Here is a 20596-nt window from a genome sequence, read left to right as displayed (position 1 = left end):
GACAAGCGCGAAATCCTGATAGGTTCAACGCTTAGTGCTGACATTGTGCGCGTGCTTTATGAAGAAATAAGTGGCGAGGAGATGTCCCCTGTAAGAAGGGTATCGAAGGCGAGAACGAAACCAATGGAAAAGGCGGCGGATTATATGATTCTTCCAACGGACGAAATCTTTACAGCGGAGACGATGAAGCTTTCCAGGAAAAGGCGAGCCCGCTTCCACGGCTTTGTATATTTTTTTATTGCGTTAGCAATTGTATGGACACTCAGGACAGGTTTTCATCGTCGCCGTCATGTTCCGCATAAACTCTAAATCGATAACATCCCTCCGCGCATTGTATGTTCTACCCGCGAGTAAAAGCTCTAGAGCGTTGGCAAGGAACATGGCTAAAGCAGAGATGAAACAAGCTGGCCATCTCCGTTGTTGCGGACGATTACGGCCGCGCGGCAACAAGCAGGAGGACAAAGAGAAGAAAGAAGACCTAGACACGAGCAGTGGAATAAAGAGAAAGAATGCTTGGTCAAGGGCTCGGGTATTAATTACGCGACATTCTTTCTGGTGCCGAAAACCCCCGGTCATCGCCCCTCCAAGATTTCCAGCTTCCATGGCATCATTAGAGCGGCTCCGCAAGAACCGTGGCGTCGTCAGGGCCAGCGTCACACGAACCATTACGCTTTTGATCGACGAACTTCAGGCCACGGCTCCCCATGCCGCTCAATTTGATTCGCACGTTACATACCTGACTCAGAAGAACGTCGAGCTCGGCAACCTCAACAAGCAAATCCTCGACGCCACGGACGATGACGCTTATGACGAAGAGCTCGGGGCCGCGGAAGACTACGACCGGAAGGTGTCCTATGCCGTGTCTCGAGCGCGCTTCTTCCTGCGCGAACACGCCAACACAGCGACGGCAACGAGGACTGCAAGGCCCGAGGCTACGTTACCGAACGCCGACGTCGCTGGGGCCGGCAGCTCAGCGCATACCGAGGTCACTGACGCTGCACCTCGTGTAACAGAGGGGACACCCGGCCCAGCAACCGTGCCGCGTCATCGCGCAGTGGTCCTGCCGAAACTTCAGATACCTACATTTTCCGGCGCACTTCGCGACTGGCAGACCTTCTGGGACCACTTCAGTGCCACGAACCACCGTAGTGAAGACCTTTGCCAATTGAGAAATTTAAGTACCTCCTCTCGTATTTCAGTGGCGCCGCGAAGAGTGCCATCGAAGGCATTAGACTCACGGAGGACAATGATGCGATCGCCATCAGAACCTTGACGGAGCGATTTGGTCGACGCGACTTGCTCATCAACGAGCACATCGGCCACCTGCTCGCCTTACCACCAGTCAAGTCTTCGGCAGATGTCGACAAACTTCACCTACTCTACGACAAGGTACAATTTCGCGTCTCGGCACTGACCGGTTTGGGCGTCTCACCCGACCAGTACAACGTGGTTCTCAACCGCGTCCTAATGAGATGCCTGCCTGACGACCTCGCGATCCTCTACCGGCAGAAGTCCAAAGAAGCCGCGCAGGATACGTCCGGTACAGCGACCCCCGAAGAAAGAGCTCGTCAGGATGCAGAAATGCTAAGCTTCCTGCGCATACAAATTGAGGTTCGAGAAGAAGGCAGGCCAGGACGAACACCGTCTGCTTTCTCGCGGTTACTGCCCGAAGAAGATGTCGAACCTCCGTCAGCACCGATAGGACATTTGCCTACAGCGTCCGCCCTTGCTGCCGAATCTGTTGCAGTTACGGAAGAGGTGTGCCCCTTATGCAGCAGTTGTCAGCACACCATCGCGGACTGCAACGTTCAACTCTCAGCTGAGGAAAAACGGGCTCGGTTGCGCACTGCTCGTTGCTGCTACCGTTGCGGCTTGCAAAACCACATGGCGCGTTTTTGCCGACGTGCGCGCAGCATCATCTGTAGTAAGTGCAACCGACGACATCTCACTATCCTCTGTGAATTGTTCACGCTCGCAGCCCCTACCCGTGCAAACGCGATGACAGTGAACCAAGACGAGCCTCGCATCGCCGGGCGAGGCACGAACACGCCGTCAGTGACATCGGCCCCAAGCGCCCTGAGCGGAATCAACGCCGTTCTTCTCCAAACAGGACGAGTCTGGATCGAGTGCGAGTCCCAAGATCGTCTCGTGCGCATTCTTCTTGACAGCGGTAGCCAGCGCACATTCATCCGAGCGGATGTCTCAAAGGACCTCAGATGCCCGGTTATCGGAACCGAAGAACTTTCCTTGGTGACGTTCGGCCACTCGATGCCCCGCGAAGTAATGCGCAGTCCACGGGTAGCTTTGACTTTACGAGGCCAACGTAGGGACATAGCGGTAACCGTGCAGGCCTTGGAGGTCCCCGAAGTGTGTGCAGTTACAAGCCCGCCGCTCAGCACTGATATTTTGCAGCTTTTGTGCGACAAGAACTATGATGCAGCAGACTACTTTCATCCCGACACATGGCACCCACAGGAAGTAAGCGTATTACTTGGTTCCGACGTCTACTGGAAGGTCGCGACTGGAAAGGTTGCTCATTTAACCAGCAACCTGACGGCCGTGGAAACCAAGTTCGGCTGGACCGTTCAGGGCACCACGGAACGCGAAAGAAGTTCAGCATCTACGAGCGCTCTATTCCTGCACTGCAGCACGAAGTCAGTTCCTGACTGTGATCTTTCTGCGATGTGGCGTCTCGACGTCATCGGGATCAAAGCACCTGCTCAGGAAAAGAGCAAGGTTCCGCCAGAACTTGAGGCATTTGAAGAGGGCATTGTCAAGCTAGACGGGCGCTACCAGGTGCCGCTGATGTTAAAGGATCCAGGAATACCTGCCGGCAGCGACAATCGATGGTTGGTGGAGCGCCGTCTGCAAGCACAATTAAATAGGTTCAGACCACAGCCCGAACTCCTCAAGCAGTATGACACGGCAATCAGAGCGCATTTTAACGAGGACCACGCAGAGCGAGTTGAAGAAGAGCTACTGCCAAGAGAAAATGTGTATTATATGCCTCATCATGCCGTCATACGAAGAGAGGCCGTTACGACAAAACTTCGGGTGGTGTTTGACGCTTCCTCGCACGCGCTTGGCCATCCTTGCCTGAATGATGTTCTGTTCAAGGGTACGAAGGCTTGGAATTGACATTGTGCAGCTGCTACTCACCTTCCGATGTCGCCCGGTAGTCCTCATCGCGGACATCAAAAAAGCATACTTGCATATGCTTATTCACCCGGAAGACCGCGACGTGCTGCGATTCCTCTGGATTGATCGGTTGCCCTCGGATGATGATCCATCTCCATCTGTGGTGACCTGGAGAATGACCCGGGTCCCGTTCGGAGCATCGTCTAGCCCATTTTTGCTCGCAGCTACCATTCGACATCATTTAGCACTCTGTCGAGAACAACATCCTGAGACTGTAGCATTACTAGAGAAAGCCTTTTACGTCGATGACCTTATCGTGGGACTTCCGAATGTGGAAGAAGCGGCCACAGTGTACAATGAAGCACGCAAGATATTCTCGGAAGCAAGCATGGAACTGCGCAAGTGGGCTTCCAATGCACATGCCTTGCGAAAAAATCTTCCTTAAAGACAAGATTGCTTTTGAAACGGAAGCCGGAGAGAGTACCCTAATCAAAGTCCTCGGTGTACCTTGGGAACGTGAAGGCGACAGAATTGTCCTCATGGTGCACGAAGCGTCGGACTTCGCTGCGAACAAGCCTTCGACCAAGCGCATTGTGCTCCAGACGTTAGCAAGAGTGTACGATCCGTTGGGGTATCTAGCTCCATTTTCGCTCAGGGCAAAGCTACTGTTTCAAGACTTGTGGAAGAAGAAATGCGCATGGGACGATGCCCTACCTCCGGAAGAACAAGCAAGCTGGAACAGTTGGCGCACTGAATTGGCCAGCATGAATCCATATTCCGCCGGCCGCTACATATTCCTGCAATCAGCTGATGCAACGATTTCAATCGAACTACACGTGTTCTGCGACGCAAGTCCCAGAGCATATGGTACCTCCATCTACGCACGGGCGCTCTCACCAAACGGCGCCTGCAACTCACAGCTCCTCATAAGCAAGAGCCGTGTGGCACCGCTTAAACATATTTCGCTGCCACGTCTAGAGCTCTTAGCATGCGTCGTCGGCGCAAGGTTGTGCGCATACGTGAAAACAGTACCAGTGCTAAGCTCCGTTCCTGTACACTTCTGGACCGACTCACTCGTGGCATTGCATTGGACACGGAAAACGCCTGCCAAAAGAGAGCTGTTTGTACGTCATCGAGTCTCCGAGATTCATAGCCTGACATCGCCGACCCAGTGGCATCACTGTTCCGGAAAAGACAACCCCGCGGACTTGGTCACACGAGGGGTTTCATCACCTCCTCTTCTTGTGTCAACACTGTGGTGGCATGGTCCAACCTGGCTTCATGATACCGAAGAACCAATTCTCAGAAGAAATTGCAGTCTTCGAATAGAGTCCAGAAGAAACGTCGGTGTGTCCCGCGGGCTTTGGTTCGAACGCTATATTATCTGTAAGCAAGTACAGCAACCTGAACAGACTGCTAATAGTCACCGGGTGGGTGTTCCGCTTCGCTGCAAATGCGTCAAAGAAACAGTGTTCCACAGCCGGACCGTTAACAGCAGCAGAGCTTCACAAGGCAGAACACTACTGGTTGCAAAGGGTCCAAGAAGAAATGTTCTCCGAAGAAGTGCAGGCCCTCCGCGCAGAGAAAGAACTACCGTCCACGAGCCCAGTTCTTCGATTACATTCTTTCCTGGACGAAGGTGGTCTGCTTCGCGTTGAAGGTCGTCTGCAGGAGCTAGCAGCCTCTTTTGACGTCAAGCACCCAATCCTGTTGCCAGCAAGGCACACCTTCACCCATCTTGTGGTTTCAGCCGCGCATGGACGCGTCCTTCACAGCGGAGTAGAGGCTACGCTTTGCGAGCTTCGAGAGAAGGTTTGGGTTGTGAAAGGACGACAGACCGTTAAAAGGGTACTGAGGAGTTGTTTGCCTTGCAAACGCTACAAGCCTGTCGGTGAGACCTCACCCTTTGCTCCACTGCCACGAGACCGAATCACGGAAGCCAGTCCTTTTTTTATCGTTGGGTTGGATTTCTGCGGGCCCCTCTACACACGTGACACGGCTGCTACTAGCAGAAAGGCCTACATACTCATGTTCTCCTGTGCTGTCACTCGAGCTATCCATTTGGAATTGACAACCGACATGACAACGACAACAACGCTTCTCGCCTTCCGCCGTTTTATTTCGCGGCGTGGAATCCCCGACACCGTTTACTCGGATAACGCACTGTCTTTTCACGGCTCAGCGCGAGTGCTCAAGACCATTCTGCCGGCTCTGCGAGAATATGCGGCCAACACCAAGATCAAATGGAAGTTCATCGCTGAGAGAGCTCCTTGGTGGGGATGCTGGTGAGAGCGCCTCATCAGATCGACAAAAACGCGTTGAAACGGTCGCTTGGGCGCAACAGTCTCGACGCTGAGGCCCTCGCTACGGTGTTATGCGAAGTGGAAGCGGTCATAAACAGAAGACCTCTTACATATTTTGATAGCAGCCCTGATGAACTGCAACCGCTGACTCCGTCACACTTCTTGCTTGGGAGACGCCTCATCTGCCTTCCGCAAGAAGTCAGCAATTCTTATGGCATGTCATCGACGAGAGAGGACCTGATCTGTCGCGCGCGCTATCGTGAGCGTCTTACAGCGGAGCTATGGAGCCGATGGAAGCGGTCCTACCTCATTCTACTTCAATCCGCGCACAACGCGCCTATCGTAAACTACCTCGGCTACACGAAGGTAACGTGGTGCTTGTGCATGACGAAGGCACACATCCGCCACTATGGCAGCTGGGCAGGGTTCTGGCAGTGCACCCGGGAAGGGATAACATCGCGCGCATCTGCACCCTTCGACTAGCATCGGGACACACCATAAAACGACCCGTTCAAAAGTTATACATTCTGGAGGCAAGTCAGCGAGATTCAACTGCCTCGTGATCGCCTTGGCCCCTTGGGAGTATGTTGCGAACGATTGCGGCCGCGCGGCAACCAGCAGGAGGACAAACAGAAGAAAGAAGACCTAGACACGAGCAGTGGAATAAAGAGAAAGAATGCTTGGTCTAGGCCTCGGGTATTAATTAGGCGACATCCGTCACACGGAATAACATGAACCCGCGTGCTATGCCTGCCTCCGATTGCTCATCAAGCAGAAGGAAACGCCCCGCGCCTCATTTGCTGGGTGAATGAGCAGGAAGAGATGTCTGGGGAGAGGGACTGCGTAACTCGAGCAGCAACTGTGAACTTTGACTATAAGGGCGCCGTCGAGAGCGCTGGCACGCGCGCTATTTCGGCAGACATCCCCCAGCGAACGGCTCGTAGATTTTCTACGCGCTGTGAGCGCTGTGATCTCACTGCTTCGCACTCGGACCACTGATACGACAAACTGCCCGAAAACCACTTCTCTCCCGGGAGTGGTCGCATTGCCATACGCCAGCGTTTTGTAAAGTTAAATGAGATCGGGGCAAAAAGAGTTAGCTGCTAGCCCTCGTTCATGTAACATTACGGCGTGTACTTATCGCATTCACTGCTTCGCCCCCCCCCCCTTCCCCGTGCCGCGCCACTGCCGGTCCGATGAACCCCGCGCCGTTCACGCGCCGCCGCCGCAGGTGGAAACACCGGCGCGCCGCCGCCGGTGATTTTGGGTACGGCGCACATGTCTAATCAACACCCTGGATTTGCAGGGCCGCCTACAATGGGCTCACTACCCCTCGTGGTGTCACCAGTGCAGGTAACCCAACTGCAGGTTCTTCTCTAACACCCCGTGGCTGTAAATCCGGTGCAGCAACTTCTCCCCTTTCGGGACATCACCAGGACAGGACCGATTACCCCGTGGACGCCTCCGACACCACATATTTATACGTCTGGCATCGGCAGAATGACCGGTGCCACACGTATAAATGCTGACGCGTCTTACCGGAGATCAGATAATCGACGGCCGACGCTCTGTTTGCCGCTATCAGTGAGCAGGGTGTATTTCTTGCAGTTTTACTTTTCGTTTACCTGACACAAGTTAGCCGAAATAAAAATTTACGTCTCTAATAACCAGTCTGCCGTCTCCTTCGTAGTCACGACCACGTGCCATCTGGTGGAGGTGCTCAGGGGCGTAGCCAAGGGAGGGGTTGGGGGGTTGAAACCCCGCCCCCCCGAAATTTTTCAGTTTTGCTTGCGTGTATATACGCGCATACATACAAACGCACGCACAAACATACATGAAGTATGGTTGAACCCCCCCCCCCCCGAAAAAAAATTCTGGCTACGCCCCTGGAGGCAGGGGCGTAGGCAGAAATTTTTTTCGGGGGGGGGGGAGGGGGGCACCTCCTTGATATGTAGTGGGGATGAGCAGGCAGATGTGGTCGAGTGTCATTTTCTGCTCTGTATGCTATGGCAAAAAAAAAATTCGGGGGGGGGGGGGCACGGGCCCGGTGTGCCCTAACGTGGCTACGCCCCTGCCTGGAGGTGCTGGTTTCTTCATGTTACGGCGGCGAACGAAGAGCCGATGGAGGTGCGGTTGCTGTAAGACGAAATACCGAAGATCCGCCGCCACCGGCGACGACGCTGCGACGATGTCTGAAGAACACGACGCACGCCGAACGTAGCTCTGGCGACGCAACTGCGCAGCCGGCAGAAGACCTGACGACCACGTAGAAGCTGCGGAATAAGCTGATGTAGCCGTGAACCGACGCCACGATCTCACCGCAACGCCAGCGACGAACTAGCGACCTCAAATTTCTCATCGAGGCCACAACTCCACTGTTCTGGATGACAATGGAGCCGACCATAAAGGCGAAAGCCTTGTGGGTATCGCTCTGGCTTCAGCGAAGACGATGCGTAGCTCGGGTGCACGCGCTCACGGTAGAACGGTGGCCGGGTTTCGAGCCCAGGACTCCGCGCAGTAAAGGTGCATTTTCTTGCTCTGCCTCTGTGTACCCTCTGAGGGCTTCAGCCGACCCTTGGTCCTGAGCCTACAGCCATTAATGTTTCATACTCGCGGCGTCCGTCCGTCTGTGCCCTGGAACGGTGCCAGCTGTGGTGTTTCCCCCTCACACTCCCTCAGCAGTCACATGATAGCACAACGGCCCATAGCAACAGTTGCACATTGCTCCTTCCAACGCGCGTTGCGCGACTCGGCGGCGGCGTCTGTCTGTCAACGCGCAACAGTTGCGCGTTGCTCCTTCCATCGGGCGTTACGCAATAGATGCGCAACGTGGCGGCTTCGTTCGTTCGTGCTACGCCACACTCTCTCAGCAAGCACGTTATGGCAAAGCGGCGCATGGCAACGTTCGTTCGTCAGACGTCTCGTTGCAACAGTCGAGTAAGTCGGATGGCTCCCAAGCGGCCTGGTGATGAGTCAATGGCAAGCGGTTTGGAGGAGCGCCCCAAGAGTGTGGATTCTCTAGATACGATGGCATAGACAGTCGAATGGCCACAAGCTTTCGCCGCGCACGCTTTGGAATTTACAAAGTCTGCTTCAATTTTTCTGTCGCCAGTGGACTATTCACAGCAAAGCTGAAGAAAGTTATGACCGCCACGGAAGGCCCCCAAATAAGGACCGCTGGAGGCCATCTAAGAACAGCGGCTGGAGTCTGCACAGTAAGTCACTATCGAAAACCGGACTTATCCTGCGAGCTGGGCAATCCTGGAACATTGCTCCAGGGATGTCATACATGGCATGGACTTCTTAAACGATCACGACGCATTTATAGACTTCAGAACTAGGTCGATAGCTATATCATCGCAGCAAGGTCTCCGAGATGGCGGGCGCGCTGCGTCTTTTTCTCCGGCCGTCCCAATCAGCACGCTCCCGAGCAAAACAAAGAGGGTGCATTCACTGTGGATTCCGGCGGCGACGGAGACCGCGGCAGAAAGCAGAGCGCACGAGATTCCAGCCAGCGCACGATTTTTTTTCCGCGTACGAGCAAGAAGCACCGCCAGAATCTTCTGGCTGCACTGAAGGCAGGTATTTTTTTCTGTTGCTGCATTTATTTTGGTCCAATTTACTAAGAAAAGCATGGCAAGTGCTGAATGTTGCTGATATAGATCATTGTAAGGAGGTATCAGTTTGTATATAGCAGTATTTTTTTCATTAAGGCCCATTTTGTCTCGCTGCCAGATACCTCGATTTGAGAAATATAGAGGCATTCTAGCATTCCTCCTTTCTGGAGACGTGTATGGGTAAAAACTGGGTTAGTTATCGTCGTTGAATGATATTGCCCTCCTATCGCGACACATCGTTTTACTATTTTATCGCATACGGATATTTATGAGGTGGTCAACCGAAGCACAGTTGCGCTCTAGATAACTGAGTGTCCTGGTCATGACACTGAATTAAGGTGATAAGTAATTTTGCCGGAATATTGTAGAAGCCTTCCATTAGCCGACCTACATTTACTAGTGCTTGTCGGTGGGCTAGTTGGTTTGGAGGCATGGTGATGAAACAGCGCTAAGAGACGAGGACGGAAGGACACACAAATGAGCGCTTTCTGTGTGCTCGTCTGTGTGGCCTTCCGTCCTCGTCTCTTAGCGCTGTTTCATCACCATACATTTACTACCCACGTCTTTCACAGTGAATATGCCCGAATTGTCATCGTCTCCATTTTCTTCATCTGTATTTTGATTATGTCATCTATCTGTACTTCTCTATCTGTATGTACTTTAAATGTGTATGTACGCATCTGTATTTTGATTATTTACTGTACTCTTGACTGCATCCAAATGAAAGGGTCGCACATGCAGCACAATGGCGTCTTTCTGAAGAAAACTAAGTATTCGTCGAGGTCTACTGAAGAAAGAAAAAGTGCAAATTCTCACTGCTATGTAACGCTAAGTGTCTTATACCAGGTACACCAAACTCTGAACGCGTGTTGCGTTATTCTTGAACAAGCAAAAGATTTCCATGATCGATCGTTCTTACATTGCCCAACGGATCCACCGAACACCGTAAAACTCACAGTGCGAATGGGCGACCATAAGTGACCGAAACGCGCCTGTAACCAGCCCATGGCCGCCGCAGAACGGGCGACGTTCAGTTCTAGACGTATCGCGACCGCCTGTACCCCCCTCCCTGTCTCCTGCTTCTCTGGCGCGACGGGAGGTAGTTGGAAAGGGAAACTGGGGAAGCCTCGCGGGTGAGTTGGAAGCGTTGTGCGCTATGCGAGAGCGGCTTTCGCGCCAGACTCGATGGCGTCGGCGACATCGCGAGGAGAGAGCATGACGATTGCTGATGCTGAGTGCCGAGTATCGCCGGCTCAGCAAGCGTTCCTCTCCAGCGTGCGCTCTACCTTATTTCTTTGTAACGCGCTCATGCTGCGGCCTTTGCGTGCATCTGATGCCTTTGCGTGCATTTGTCGCTGGCGTTCTGCGTAAAGGAGAGAAAATTTCGGCGTGAAAGTAGAAATCAATGTTTGAATCAATAGTAGCAATTTATTAATTAAGTTGCCGACTAGTTACGGCTATACAGTTGAAGCTGTGTCAATGTTGTCTTTTTTTGTTGTTAGAACGCTTCTTTTTGTTAGAACGTAGAACGCGTCTAAAAAGCAATAAAGCCACGTCGCGGCGCAGCTGTGATTACATCAGCGCGTCTGCAAGAATTCTTGAAACGGCTTTACAATGAAAAGCAGCGCTAGTTCCATGAAAGGAAATAAAAAGGAACCCGTTTATTCGAGTGTAACCCGTGAGCGTAAAACGCGGCACTGACTTCGCTTGCGGATTGGGCTGCCTTTTTTTTTATTCCTCGCCAGTTCACCGTCCACTGACCAGAGGGAGCGGCATTGCTGGCTGTGGGCCGTCTCAGGTTGACTGACATTGGCCGCTAGGGGCAGGCATAAAACAGACGCTCGCACGCGTCCCCCCTTCTGGCCCGGCCACAGTCTGCACACTCATACAGAGGCGGAGAGACGCGCAACGCGTTTGTTTTGTCCCTGGGCCGTCTCAACGTTGCTTTCTTTATCCGCTAGGCTGTGTGTTCTGGCGCTGCAGTCACACTTGAGAACCCGACTGCACGGTGCCTATACTATACAGCCAGCACACTTCCAAGTACAGTAAGTTTCCAGCACACGCGGATCTCTTGCAGAGGCATCGCAATTATAAGTGCTCTAATATGGGCGGCGCATGTTCACAGAAAAAAAACCGCATTTGATAGTATATACGCCCCAGCATTGATATTGCCTCTCGTACGCCTTGACCCGACATTCCCAAATGAGCGCGAGGTTATATAAAAGCGCAAAACCGTTTTTTTTTTCTCGCCACAAGCAAGCTGCGTCAAAAGCGCGGCAGCCTTTTCGATCCTCTGTGGGAGCGCCGCAGTGCAGAGAAAAGAGCGGGTCACGTTCACCTCTGGAGACACGCTCTCTGCGTGCGATTGGGACGGCCGGAGAGAAACACGCCGGGCGCCCGCCATCTAGGAGGCCATGATCGCACAAAGCGACACCGCTGGATACGAACACATGTCACGATGCCTTGAACGTGCTCGTCATTCCGCCTGAAGATATTGAAGGCGTGCTCGAGAGCAAGCCGCATTTGGTGCTACACCGTGACATATGCCTCGCAAGATTGCTCGGTTGCATAAAGGAAAAGGAAGCGTGGTGATAACGAACTGCTGTCGAGAATACCGAAACCTCAGCAAGGGCAGTACGATAGCATACAGCGAAGAAGTCGTGCCAATCAGCGATGCGTTTGCCTTTCCAGATTCTGAAGAAGCTACATCGACGACCCCACAACCTCAACCATCCTTCCACGCCAACCCAATTCCAGCTTGCCTAACAGCTCCCATGCCTTCTGCAGCAATACAAGGACTGTTTCTCGTCATCATCAAGGCTTCAACAAACGCCACTTCCTAAACACGCATCATAACTAGGGCTCCGTGTTTTCGCATAAATCTGATAAAAATCCGACGAACACTCGCTGGTAATTTTTTGACAATTGAGATTCATCCGATAAAGTCCAGATTTAAGGGCCAATATAACCCTTTCCATACTTTATCGAAAGGAGTGTGCTTCCATCAGAGACCGCAACCTAGTAAATTATCTTAGCAGAACTTGTTGCTGGGATAGCTGGTACATAACTTCGAAAAAAAAAACCAAGATGCCTAAGCACCACGCTCTTCTATTGTGCTTCTTCTTTCGGCTGTTGGCGCTTAGGTGCGTAGGTTCTTCTCCGAAGTATGTCTTCATCTATACAACAAGCTTTAATGTTATAATACGCACGAGCGCCGGGATGTTTTTCATTCAGACCTATGTGCTGGTGTGTATATGTGTTTGTGGGTTTAGACCTTCCAGAAAACTTAAATACGCTTCATGTGTTGTGATGTTTTTCGTGTTCAGATATAATTTTATATGGAGCGTTGCGAATAATGAAAAATTACGCTCCGAATTTCTGATAACGGATATTTACGAGAAATCAACTCCAATAAACGCCGAATCCCCCCCCCCAAAAAAGAAATTACAGCATATGCACAGGTGAATAATGAAGAGCTTGGGCGAAGCTCCTGAAGCAATCATGGTTACACCGTGAAATGTTCAGTGGTTTCGTCCAGCAGTACTCAAAGCGATACGCCGCTTTGAATATTTTTCATTTTTTTTTTATTCTTTTTATATATTTTTTATTTCTTTGTCTTTTTTAATTTCGGAGGAGGAATAAACTTTTATTGAGACCAGCAATTTGTTTGGCTGGGCCTAGGCCTCCCACGTGGGGACGTCGAGGTCTTGCCTCTCCGCCGCCTCGCGGGCCTGCTGGGTCGCCCAATTTTTAATTTCGTAATTTTTCTTTTTTATTTTTTATTTCTTTATTTTTACTTTATTTCTTTTTTTTAATTTTTTTGCTATCTCTATGGGACAGCGCCATCTAGTATAATGCCGCGCCCACTTCTTGTCTTGTTTCGATGTATTCAGATTTGAGCAGCAAGGACGGTTATCAACGCTCGACGCTGTCCGCGAAGCAGTGTTCGACAAGCTTCGCGATTGTAGTAGATCGTTTTGTTAAGATTGCGTGCCGCACGCGAATGTTCCAGCTTTGTCGAGAGATAACGCCGCCACAAGCGATATTGATGGAAAGTTCGATAGCGCCTGTATAAGAGCCGAGGCGCTTGACCGCTTGTCAGTTGACCGACGGTCGACGCTCTGTTCGCCGCTATCAGTGTATAGTTGTTGTTTGACTTTCAGTTTCCCGGCCACAAGTTCGGCCAAACAAAGAGTTTCATCTCTGACGTGCTGACTGCTGCCTTCGTCACGACCACGTGCCATCTGGTGGAGGTGCTGCTTCTTCCATGATCCGGACGCCCCCGCGAAGCGCTGACCCAAGCCCAAGCCACGAGGAGGACGGCGGCAAAGAAAACCCGGATCGTCGAACAAGCCGCAGGCAGAAGGGACTGCAACCAGAGCACGGGCTACTTCCCGAACAAACCAGGCAGCCCCAGGTCCCAACACCGACCGCAGCGACGATGACCGATCCCGTGCAGCCTGCGCCGATCCTATTCCGGCAGCCCAAGGAGCCGCCAACCTTCCGCGGGTCGTCATTCGAAGACACGGAAAACTGGCTCGACACTTTCGAGGGGTCTCAACATTCAACAACTGGGACTCCGAGGACAAGCTGCGCCACGTGAACTATTACCTTGAAGACGCAGCAAGGACCTGGTTCGAGAATCGGGAGTCCACTCTTCGAACTTGGGACGCCTTTCGCAGCGCTTTCCTGGAGACGTTTGCAAGCGTCGTCAGAAAAGAAAGGGCCGCAGCCTTGCTAGACACACGGGTCCAACTTCCAAATGAAAGCCTTGCCATCTTTGGAGAGGAAATGACCAGACTGTTCCGCCACGCTGACCCAGCCATGCCTGAGGACAAGAATGTCAGGTTGCTCACCGCGAGGGGTAAACCAAGAGCTCTTCGCTAGGCTGATGCGGAACCCACCCTCAACAGTGCAAGAATTTATCTCAAAGGCGACGACGATTGAGAACACGCTGGAAATGCGCAACCGCCAGTATAATCGCCGATCGATTCGAGACAGCCCAGCTGTTCATGCTGTCGGCTCCGATGACCTGCGTGAAACGATCCGAGCCATCGTGCGGGAAGAACTGCGCAAGCTGTTACCGCCAGTATAATCGCCACAGCCGCCACAGCCTCAAGTTGCCTCGATCGCTAACATCGTCCGAGAGGAAATCCAGCAATCTCTGGGCACCCCCGAGTCAGCACAGCCGAGGCTGCAAGCAGTGAGCTATGCTACTGCAGCCCGACGAAAGGGGCTGTGTTTGCTTCAAGCTTCGACGAGTACCTGCGGCGCCTTGAGGCTGTACAACAAGCAATCAAGACCTCTGGCCTCACATTGAAGCCTGAAAAGTGCCGCTTTGCATAAAGGAGCTACTGTTTTTGTGTCACGTGATCAGCAAGAGTGGTGTTCGCCCAGACCCGCGGAAAACAGCTGCCATCGCTGCTTTCCCGCCACACACCGACACGAAACCCGTGCGCCGTTTTCTCGGCTTGTGCGCCTACTACAGGCGCTTCGTCAAGGACTTTTCACGAATCGCCAAACCGCTAACTCACCTCACGAAGACCGACGTGCCATTAAAGCGGGAAACGGCGCAAATCGAAGCATTTGAAGAACTGAAACGACGCCTTCAGATGCCTCCGATACTAGCGCATTTCGACAAATACGCCGATACGGAAATCCACACCGACGCAAGCAGCGTAGGACTCGGCGCAGTCCTTGTGCAGAAGACTGACGGGCAGGAAAGGGTCATCAGTTATGCTAGCCGGTCGCTATCAAAGGCAGAAACGAACTATACCACAACAGAAAAGGAGTGCCTAGCGATCATCTGGGCTACATCCAAGTTTCGCCCCTACCTCTACGGCAGGCCCTTAAATCTGTGACGACGACCACGCACTGTGTTGGCTAGCTAACTTGAAGGACCCTTCAGGTCGCCTCGCACGGTGGAGCCTACGACTTCAAGAATTCGACATTACCGTCGTTTACAAGTCCGGAAGAAAACACTCCGACGCAGATTGCCTGTCTCGCGCCCCCGTCGACCCACCACCGCTGGACGACAAGGAGGATGACTCATTCTTGGGAACCATAAGTGCCGAGGACTTCGCCGAACGACAGCGAGCGGACCCAGAACTCAGGGACCTTGCGGAATACGTCGAGCGCCGGATCACCGTTATTCCGAAGGTATTCACGCGGGGACTGACGTCGTTTTTCTTGCGCGACGGTGTTCTCCTAAAGAAGAACTTCTCACCGCTTCGAGCCGATTGCCTTCTCGTGGTACCCTCGACATTGCGGCCAGAGGTCCTCCAGGCTCTGCACGACGAGCCGACGTCTGGACACCTGGGTGTTTCTCGCACGCTAGCAAGAATACAGGAGAAGTACTACTGGCCGCGCCTTTCCTCCGACGTCACTCGTTACGTAAAGACCTGCCGGGACTGTCAGCGACGCAAGACACCGCCCACTAGGCCAGCCGGACTTCTGCAGCCTCTCGAGCCACCTCGACGGCCGTTCCAGCAAATCGGGATAGACTTACTGGGGCCGTTCCCGACGTCCAATACCGGAAACAAATAGATCGTCGTAGCTACCGACTACCTCACCCGCTACGCCCAGACAAGGGCCCTGCCCAGAGGCAGTGCCGCCGAGGTAACGAAGTTCTTCGTTGAGAACATCGTCCTGCGTCTTGGCGCCCCAGAGGTCCTCATCACCGACAGAGTTACGGCGTTTACTGCTGACCTAATTCAGGCAATACTGAGATACAGCCAAACAAGCCACCGCCGGACCACAGCGTACCACCCACAGACAAATGGCCTCACCGAGCGGTTAAAGAAGGCCATCGCCGACATGCTGGCCATGTATGTCGACGTCGAACACAAGACGTGGGATGCCATCCTTCCGTATGTGACCTTCGCATACAACACGGCCGTCCAAGAAAAGACGCAGATGACGCCGTACAAGTTGGTCTACGGAAGGAGGCCGGCGACGACGCTCGACGCCATGCTACCGAACGTCGCCGACGAAGAAAATCTCGACGCCGCCGCTTACTTACACCGTGCCGAAGAAGCTCGACAGCTCACCCGCCTGCGCATCAAGACCCAGCAGCACACCGACAGCCGTCGCTACAATCTTCGACGACGCTTCGTGGACTACCAGCCCGGCGACCGTGTTTGGGTCTGGACGCCGATACGCCGACGTGGGCGTAGCGAAAAACTCCTTCGGCGATACTTCGGGCCATACAAGGTTCTTTGACGCCTCGGCGATCTTGACTACGAGGTCATCCCGGACGGCATTACGAACTCCCAGCGACGCCGCGCACGACCTCAAGCCGTCCATGTCGTGCACCTTAAGCCATTTTTTGCGCGTTAGCGAACCTGGGGACTCTATTTTTTTTCCTGTGTTATTGTAATTTATTTGCGTATGCACTTGTTTTTTTTTTTCTCTTCGATGTTCTTTCACAAGCATCGGGACGATGCTTTTTCAGAGGGTGGCAATGACAAGCCCACTTCTTGTCTTGATTTCACGTATTCGGGTTTGACCGGCAGGGACGGTTATCAACGCTCGACGCGGTCCGCGAAGCAGTGTTCGAGAAGCTTCGCGACTGCAGTAGACAGTTTTGCTAAGATTGCGACCCGCACGCGAATGTTCCAGATTTGTCGAGAGATAACGCCGTCACCAGCGATATTGCAGGAAAGTTCGATAGCGCCTCTACAAGAGCCGACGCGCTTGACCGCTTCTGAGTTGATCGACGGTCGACGCTCTGTTCGCCGCTATCAGTGTATAGTTGTAGTTTGACTTTCAGTTTCCCGGCCACAAGTTCGGCCAAATAAAGTTTCATCTCTGACGTGCTGACTGCTGCCTTCGTCACGACCACGTGACAATATCGTCACCCAACTGCAGTTTGCATGCATCTCTATGGGACAGCGCCATCTATTGAATGATACGGGAGACGCGACGGCGGGGGCACGCCGGATGGAGCGACGACCGACAAGGTGATGCTATAAGGAGCTCCGCTCCTGAAACACGGAGCCCTAATCATGACAGAAGAAAGTGCCCGAGCAAACTGTCAGATCCCGTACCAGCAGCCGTTTAGCGCGTGCCGTGACCGCGTGCCTTGACAGCGCCCCGTCGTCATTGTTCTCTTCTACGAGCGTTCCCACACTGTCCCCTCTGGTGAAAAAATTCGGCAGATCCCACCTACCGTGGGAATTGATGCTATGCGAAGCATGCGCAGGATGGTGAGTGTTGCGTGTTTTCAGATTGAGTGAAACGTTACGGAATGATGCTAAAGAAATATGGAAGTGGTATGCGCACACTCATATGTTGAAGACTGGCAAATGTATTATATAACCAATTGTTTACAGCTGCGTAACGATGCCAACAGCAACATGGTTGTTGCCAACACCAGACGCGGTAAGCTGATATGTAGTGCTTATATTCTTCAATACTAGATAGCGCAGAATCCTAACAGGACAAAGAGGGAACACAGCTGCACAGGACAGGCGTTACTCGCAATTAAGCTTCATTCAGGAAAGTTTCCCCTATAGATATATACACAGCCGAGCGGAACGCGCAGGCACACTGCACGTACGTTACAGTCACAGATACAGTTGTTATACTTATACTTGTCCATTACGACGGAGAGCGCACGCACGTTTCACGAACCCGTGTGTATGTGTAGAAGGGGTTCTTGACAGCTCCTGAACAAGGTCATCATCACCGTGATCAGTGAGCACCAGCAGCTGGACCAGACTTACTCATCGGATCTGTTCGTAATCCCGGCTATAAGGAGTCTAAGTGTAGTGAAGGGTGAGGTATAGTGCAGCTGGTGGAAATCCTGGATGCTTCTTACGATGAAATGAACTATGATGCCTCCTGTGGTGGACGTGGCAGCAACGTCTTTTGATGCCCTCTCCACATCCAAGCCGTCTTTCACGCAGTATGAGGACCAAGCGTTGTTGGGTCTTGATAAATCAATGTTGGAGTCACCGGTAATGATGACATGCCTGGTTCGCTCAGCAGATTTATTGTAGGAAACATTCACCTTGGTTTTCGCGTAATCCACGTGGTCCACGTTGCGGACCACGTGAACGTGTAGATGGTAGTTGAGCGTCATCGAGGGGTGTTCTGTCTTCAGCTTCCTCACTTTCCTTGCGTCCGCCGCGGTGGTGTAGCGGTGAAGGTGCTAGGCTGCTGACCCGAAGGCCGCGGGTTCGATCCCGGACGCGGCGGTCGCATTTCGATGGAGGCAAAATGCTAGATACCCGTCTTCTGTGCTATCTCGGTACATGTTAAAAAATACCCAATGGTCAAAATTTCCAGAGCTTCGCTACGGCGTCACTGATAATAATATGGTGGTTTTGGGACTAAGAATCCCAACAATTATTATTATCGCTTTCCCTGCGTGTCAGTGTCTGTGTACGCGGTTACTGTATTGGTTGAAACTGTGTCAGTAGTGGCACATACCCGTATAAAATTAACTGTTGTTTACGGGTATGTGCTACACGTGACTGAGAGAAAGGGTTTCATGACGTAGGCAACATGTACTTTGCGGTATTCATGTCACGACCAGAGAATCGTGTTCATCATACACTGATCCCCTGCTATGCCAAGCTTGATATATTACAAGTTATGGAGACGACCAGGAGAGCGCCCAGACGTAAGCAGCTAGATGGATAGATAGATAGATAGATAGATAGATAGATAGATAGATAGATAGATAGATAGATAGATAGATAGATAGATAGATAGATAGATAGATAGAAACGCCCAGAGTGCCTGAGGTGCACTAAGAAATGCTTCGTATTTAATAGGGGAGGAGGCCATTACCCTTGGCCACGCTGAACCGCACGTGGCACGCACAACCACGTCCCAGCGCTATCAGGAGACAAGGGCGCACCGTACTCTTTCAGGTTGATGACCACTGTCGTCGACGGGAGCATATTAGAACACCGTTGCTCCTGTGCAGATTTGTTGTACAGCGCTTCTTCTACCCCGCACCTCCACCAAATTGTCACGGGGATCAGGAATACACGAGAGAGACACAAGCGAGTATATTTACAATATTTACGAGCAACTGTGCCAACGAATGGTTGCCAGCATCTCGCGCGGCATTTTGGCTTCTTCTTTGTCTCTTGGTCTCGAACGGCGTGCTCATACACAATGCCTCGTAACAATATTTACGAGGCGGAAGGAACCAGCTTCAATGTGTGCGGCAATGTTTCTTTGTTTTCGGCGCTATCATTGCCATTGTCGTTGCTGCCCAACGCTAAGAGCCTTTGTTGCTGACGTGTGGTCACTCTACTCGCCCAACGCGCATTGTTCTTTTCTTTGCGGCTCTGCTGCTCTGCCCAACGCTAAGAGCGTTGGTTACTACCGTGGGCTCGCTTTACTCGCCGAAAGCGCGAGAGCAGACGCTGTGGGGTCGCCGAGCAGACGACGCGGCTGGAATGAATACATTGTGAGGAGTGCTCGTGCTTCCTATGCAGTCAACTTGCGAGATGGAGTATAGGTCCAAGACTACACGAATATGCTGTCCACCGAGTTGCTTCGTCGCCCTTTAGGGCTGGAGGACACCGCAGCATTGAGATCATGAAATACTTGTGGGACTTCTCGAGGAGAGAAATATACAACTTCCGGGGAGCTATTCTCGGTGTGTCCATGCAAACGCGATGTCCACAGTCCATTTCGGCAGAGCGCATTCAGTTTTTGGACAAAGCTGTGAGCCGTGATGTTACTTCGCTCTTCACCACCACGACGCACCGAACCCGCCAATACATTCCCATCGTAAGAGTAATGTGAACGAAATGTACAGAAACAGGAACTTGTCAATTCAGAACTTTAGATATGTGTGTGTTCCATATGTTTGAGAATGGTGCATGGGATGCGTACAGACCTTCACAGGTGCATAAGGCGGGTGACAGCATTAAACCGAATTCGATGGCTAACGCCATGAGAGTTTATGCACGGCCTCCAAAATATCCGCCCAAACGCGTATCTATACGGGATGCTTTGTTGCACTGAAGCTCATTCCGTCCCACTCATTTGTGGCGAGAGTGTGAAAGCTTCGTGACGTCAAAATTAGGTTACGGAAGAAGAACCGGAAACCACGGGTGCGCTGCTCGCCGAAGTACAGCCAATCAGCGGCAGCGGAAAGGGACAGCCAACTAGGGGGACGCATCTATAATAACCCCCCGGTGAAGCGGTGTATTTTATGTCCAGATTCCCCGTTCATGTTAAAAGAACACACAAACGGCGGCGCGCCGCAATTATTCCGCGGCGGTGGCGCCGGCGTCATCATCACTGTCAGGACTTCGGCGGCGGCGGAACCAGCGTGGTGGCGCACCGGTCTATATCCTGAGTTTAACGATGAGCTTCGTGCACATTATCGATCACGAGGAGAAGCATCAGAATGCGTAGCCCCGTCCAGGCCGAGGTTAGAAGCGCCCCCCACCACTTTTTTTTAAGGAAAACGACTACTGGCTTTGTTCCTGCCGACAGGTGATGTGGCTTTGATCTTTATATTTACAGCTACGTAGAACTGCTATACCACAGTACTTATTGTACTGC

The 20596-nt window shown here is 52.3% G+C and overlaps 1 protein-coding gene across 1 annotated transcript in view; it reads left to right on the top strand.

Moving 5' to 3' along the window:
• Window positions 1-601: 601 nt before the first annotated feature.
• LOC125758304 (uncharacterized) overlaps window positions 602-20596 on the top strand; it is a 49756-nt gene continuing 29761 nt past the window's right edge. Inside the window, exons 1-2 of the mRNA XM_049415343.1 lie at window positions 602-924; window positions 1200-3118. Of these exons, the coding sequence (XP_049271300.1) occupies window positions 602-924; window positions 1200-3118 (2242 nt within the window). The remainder of the gene's footprint in view (window positions 925-1199; window positions 3119-20596) is intronic.

Source organism: Rhipicephalus sanguineus, chromosome 4 (genome assembly GCF_013339695.2).
Source record: "Rhipicephalus sanguineus isolate Rsan-2018 chromosome 4, BIME_Rsan_1.4, whole genome shotgun sequence".
NCBI lineage: Eukaryota > Metazoa > Arthropoda > Arachnida > Ixodida > Ixodidae > Rhipicephalus > Rhipicephalus sanguineus.
The sequence above is the reverse complement of the archived record's forward strand: the minus strand, read 5'-3'. Positions and strand labels throughout refer to the sequence as shown.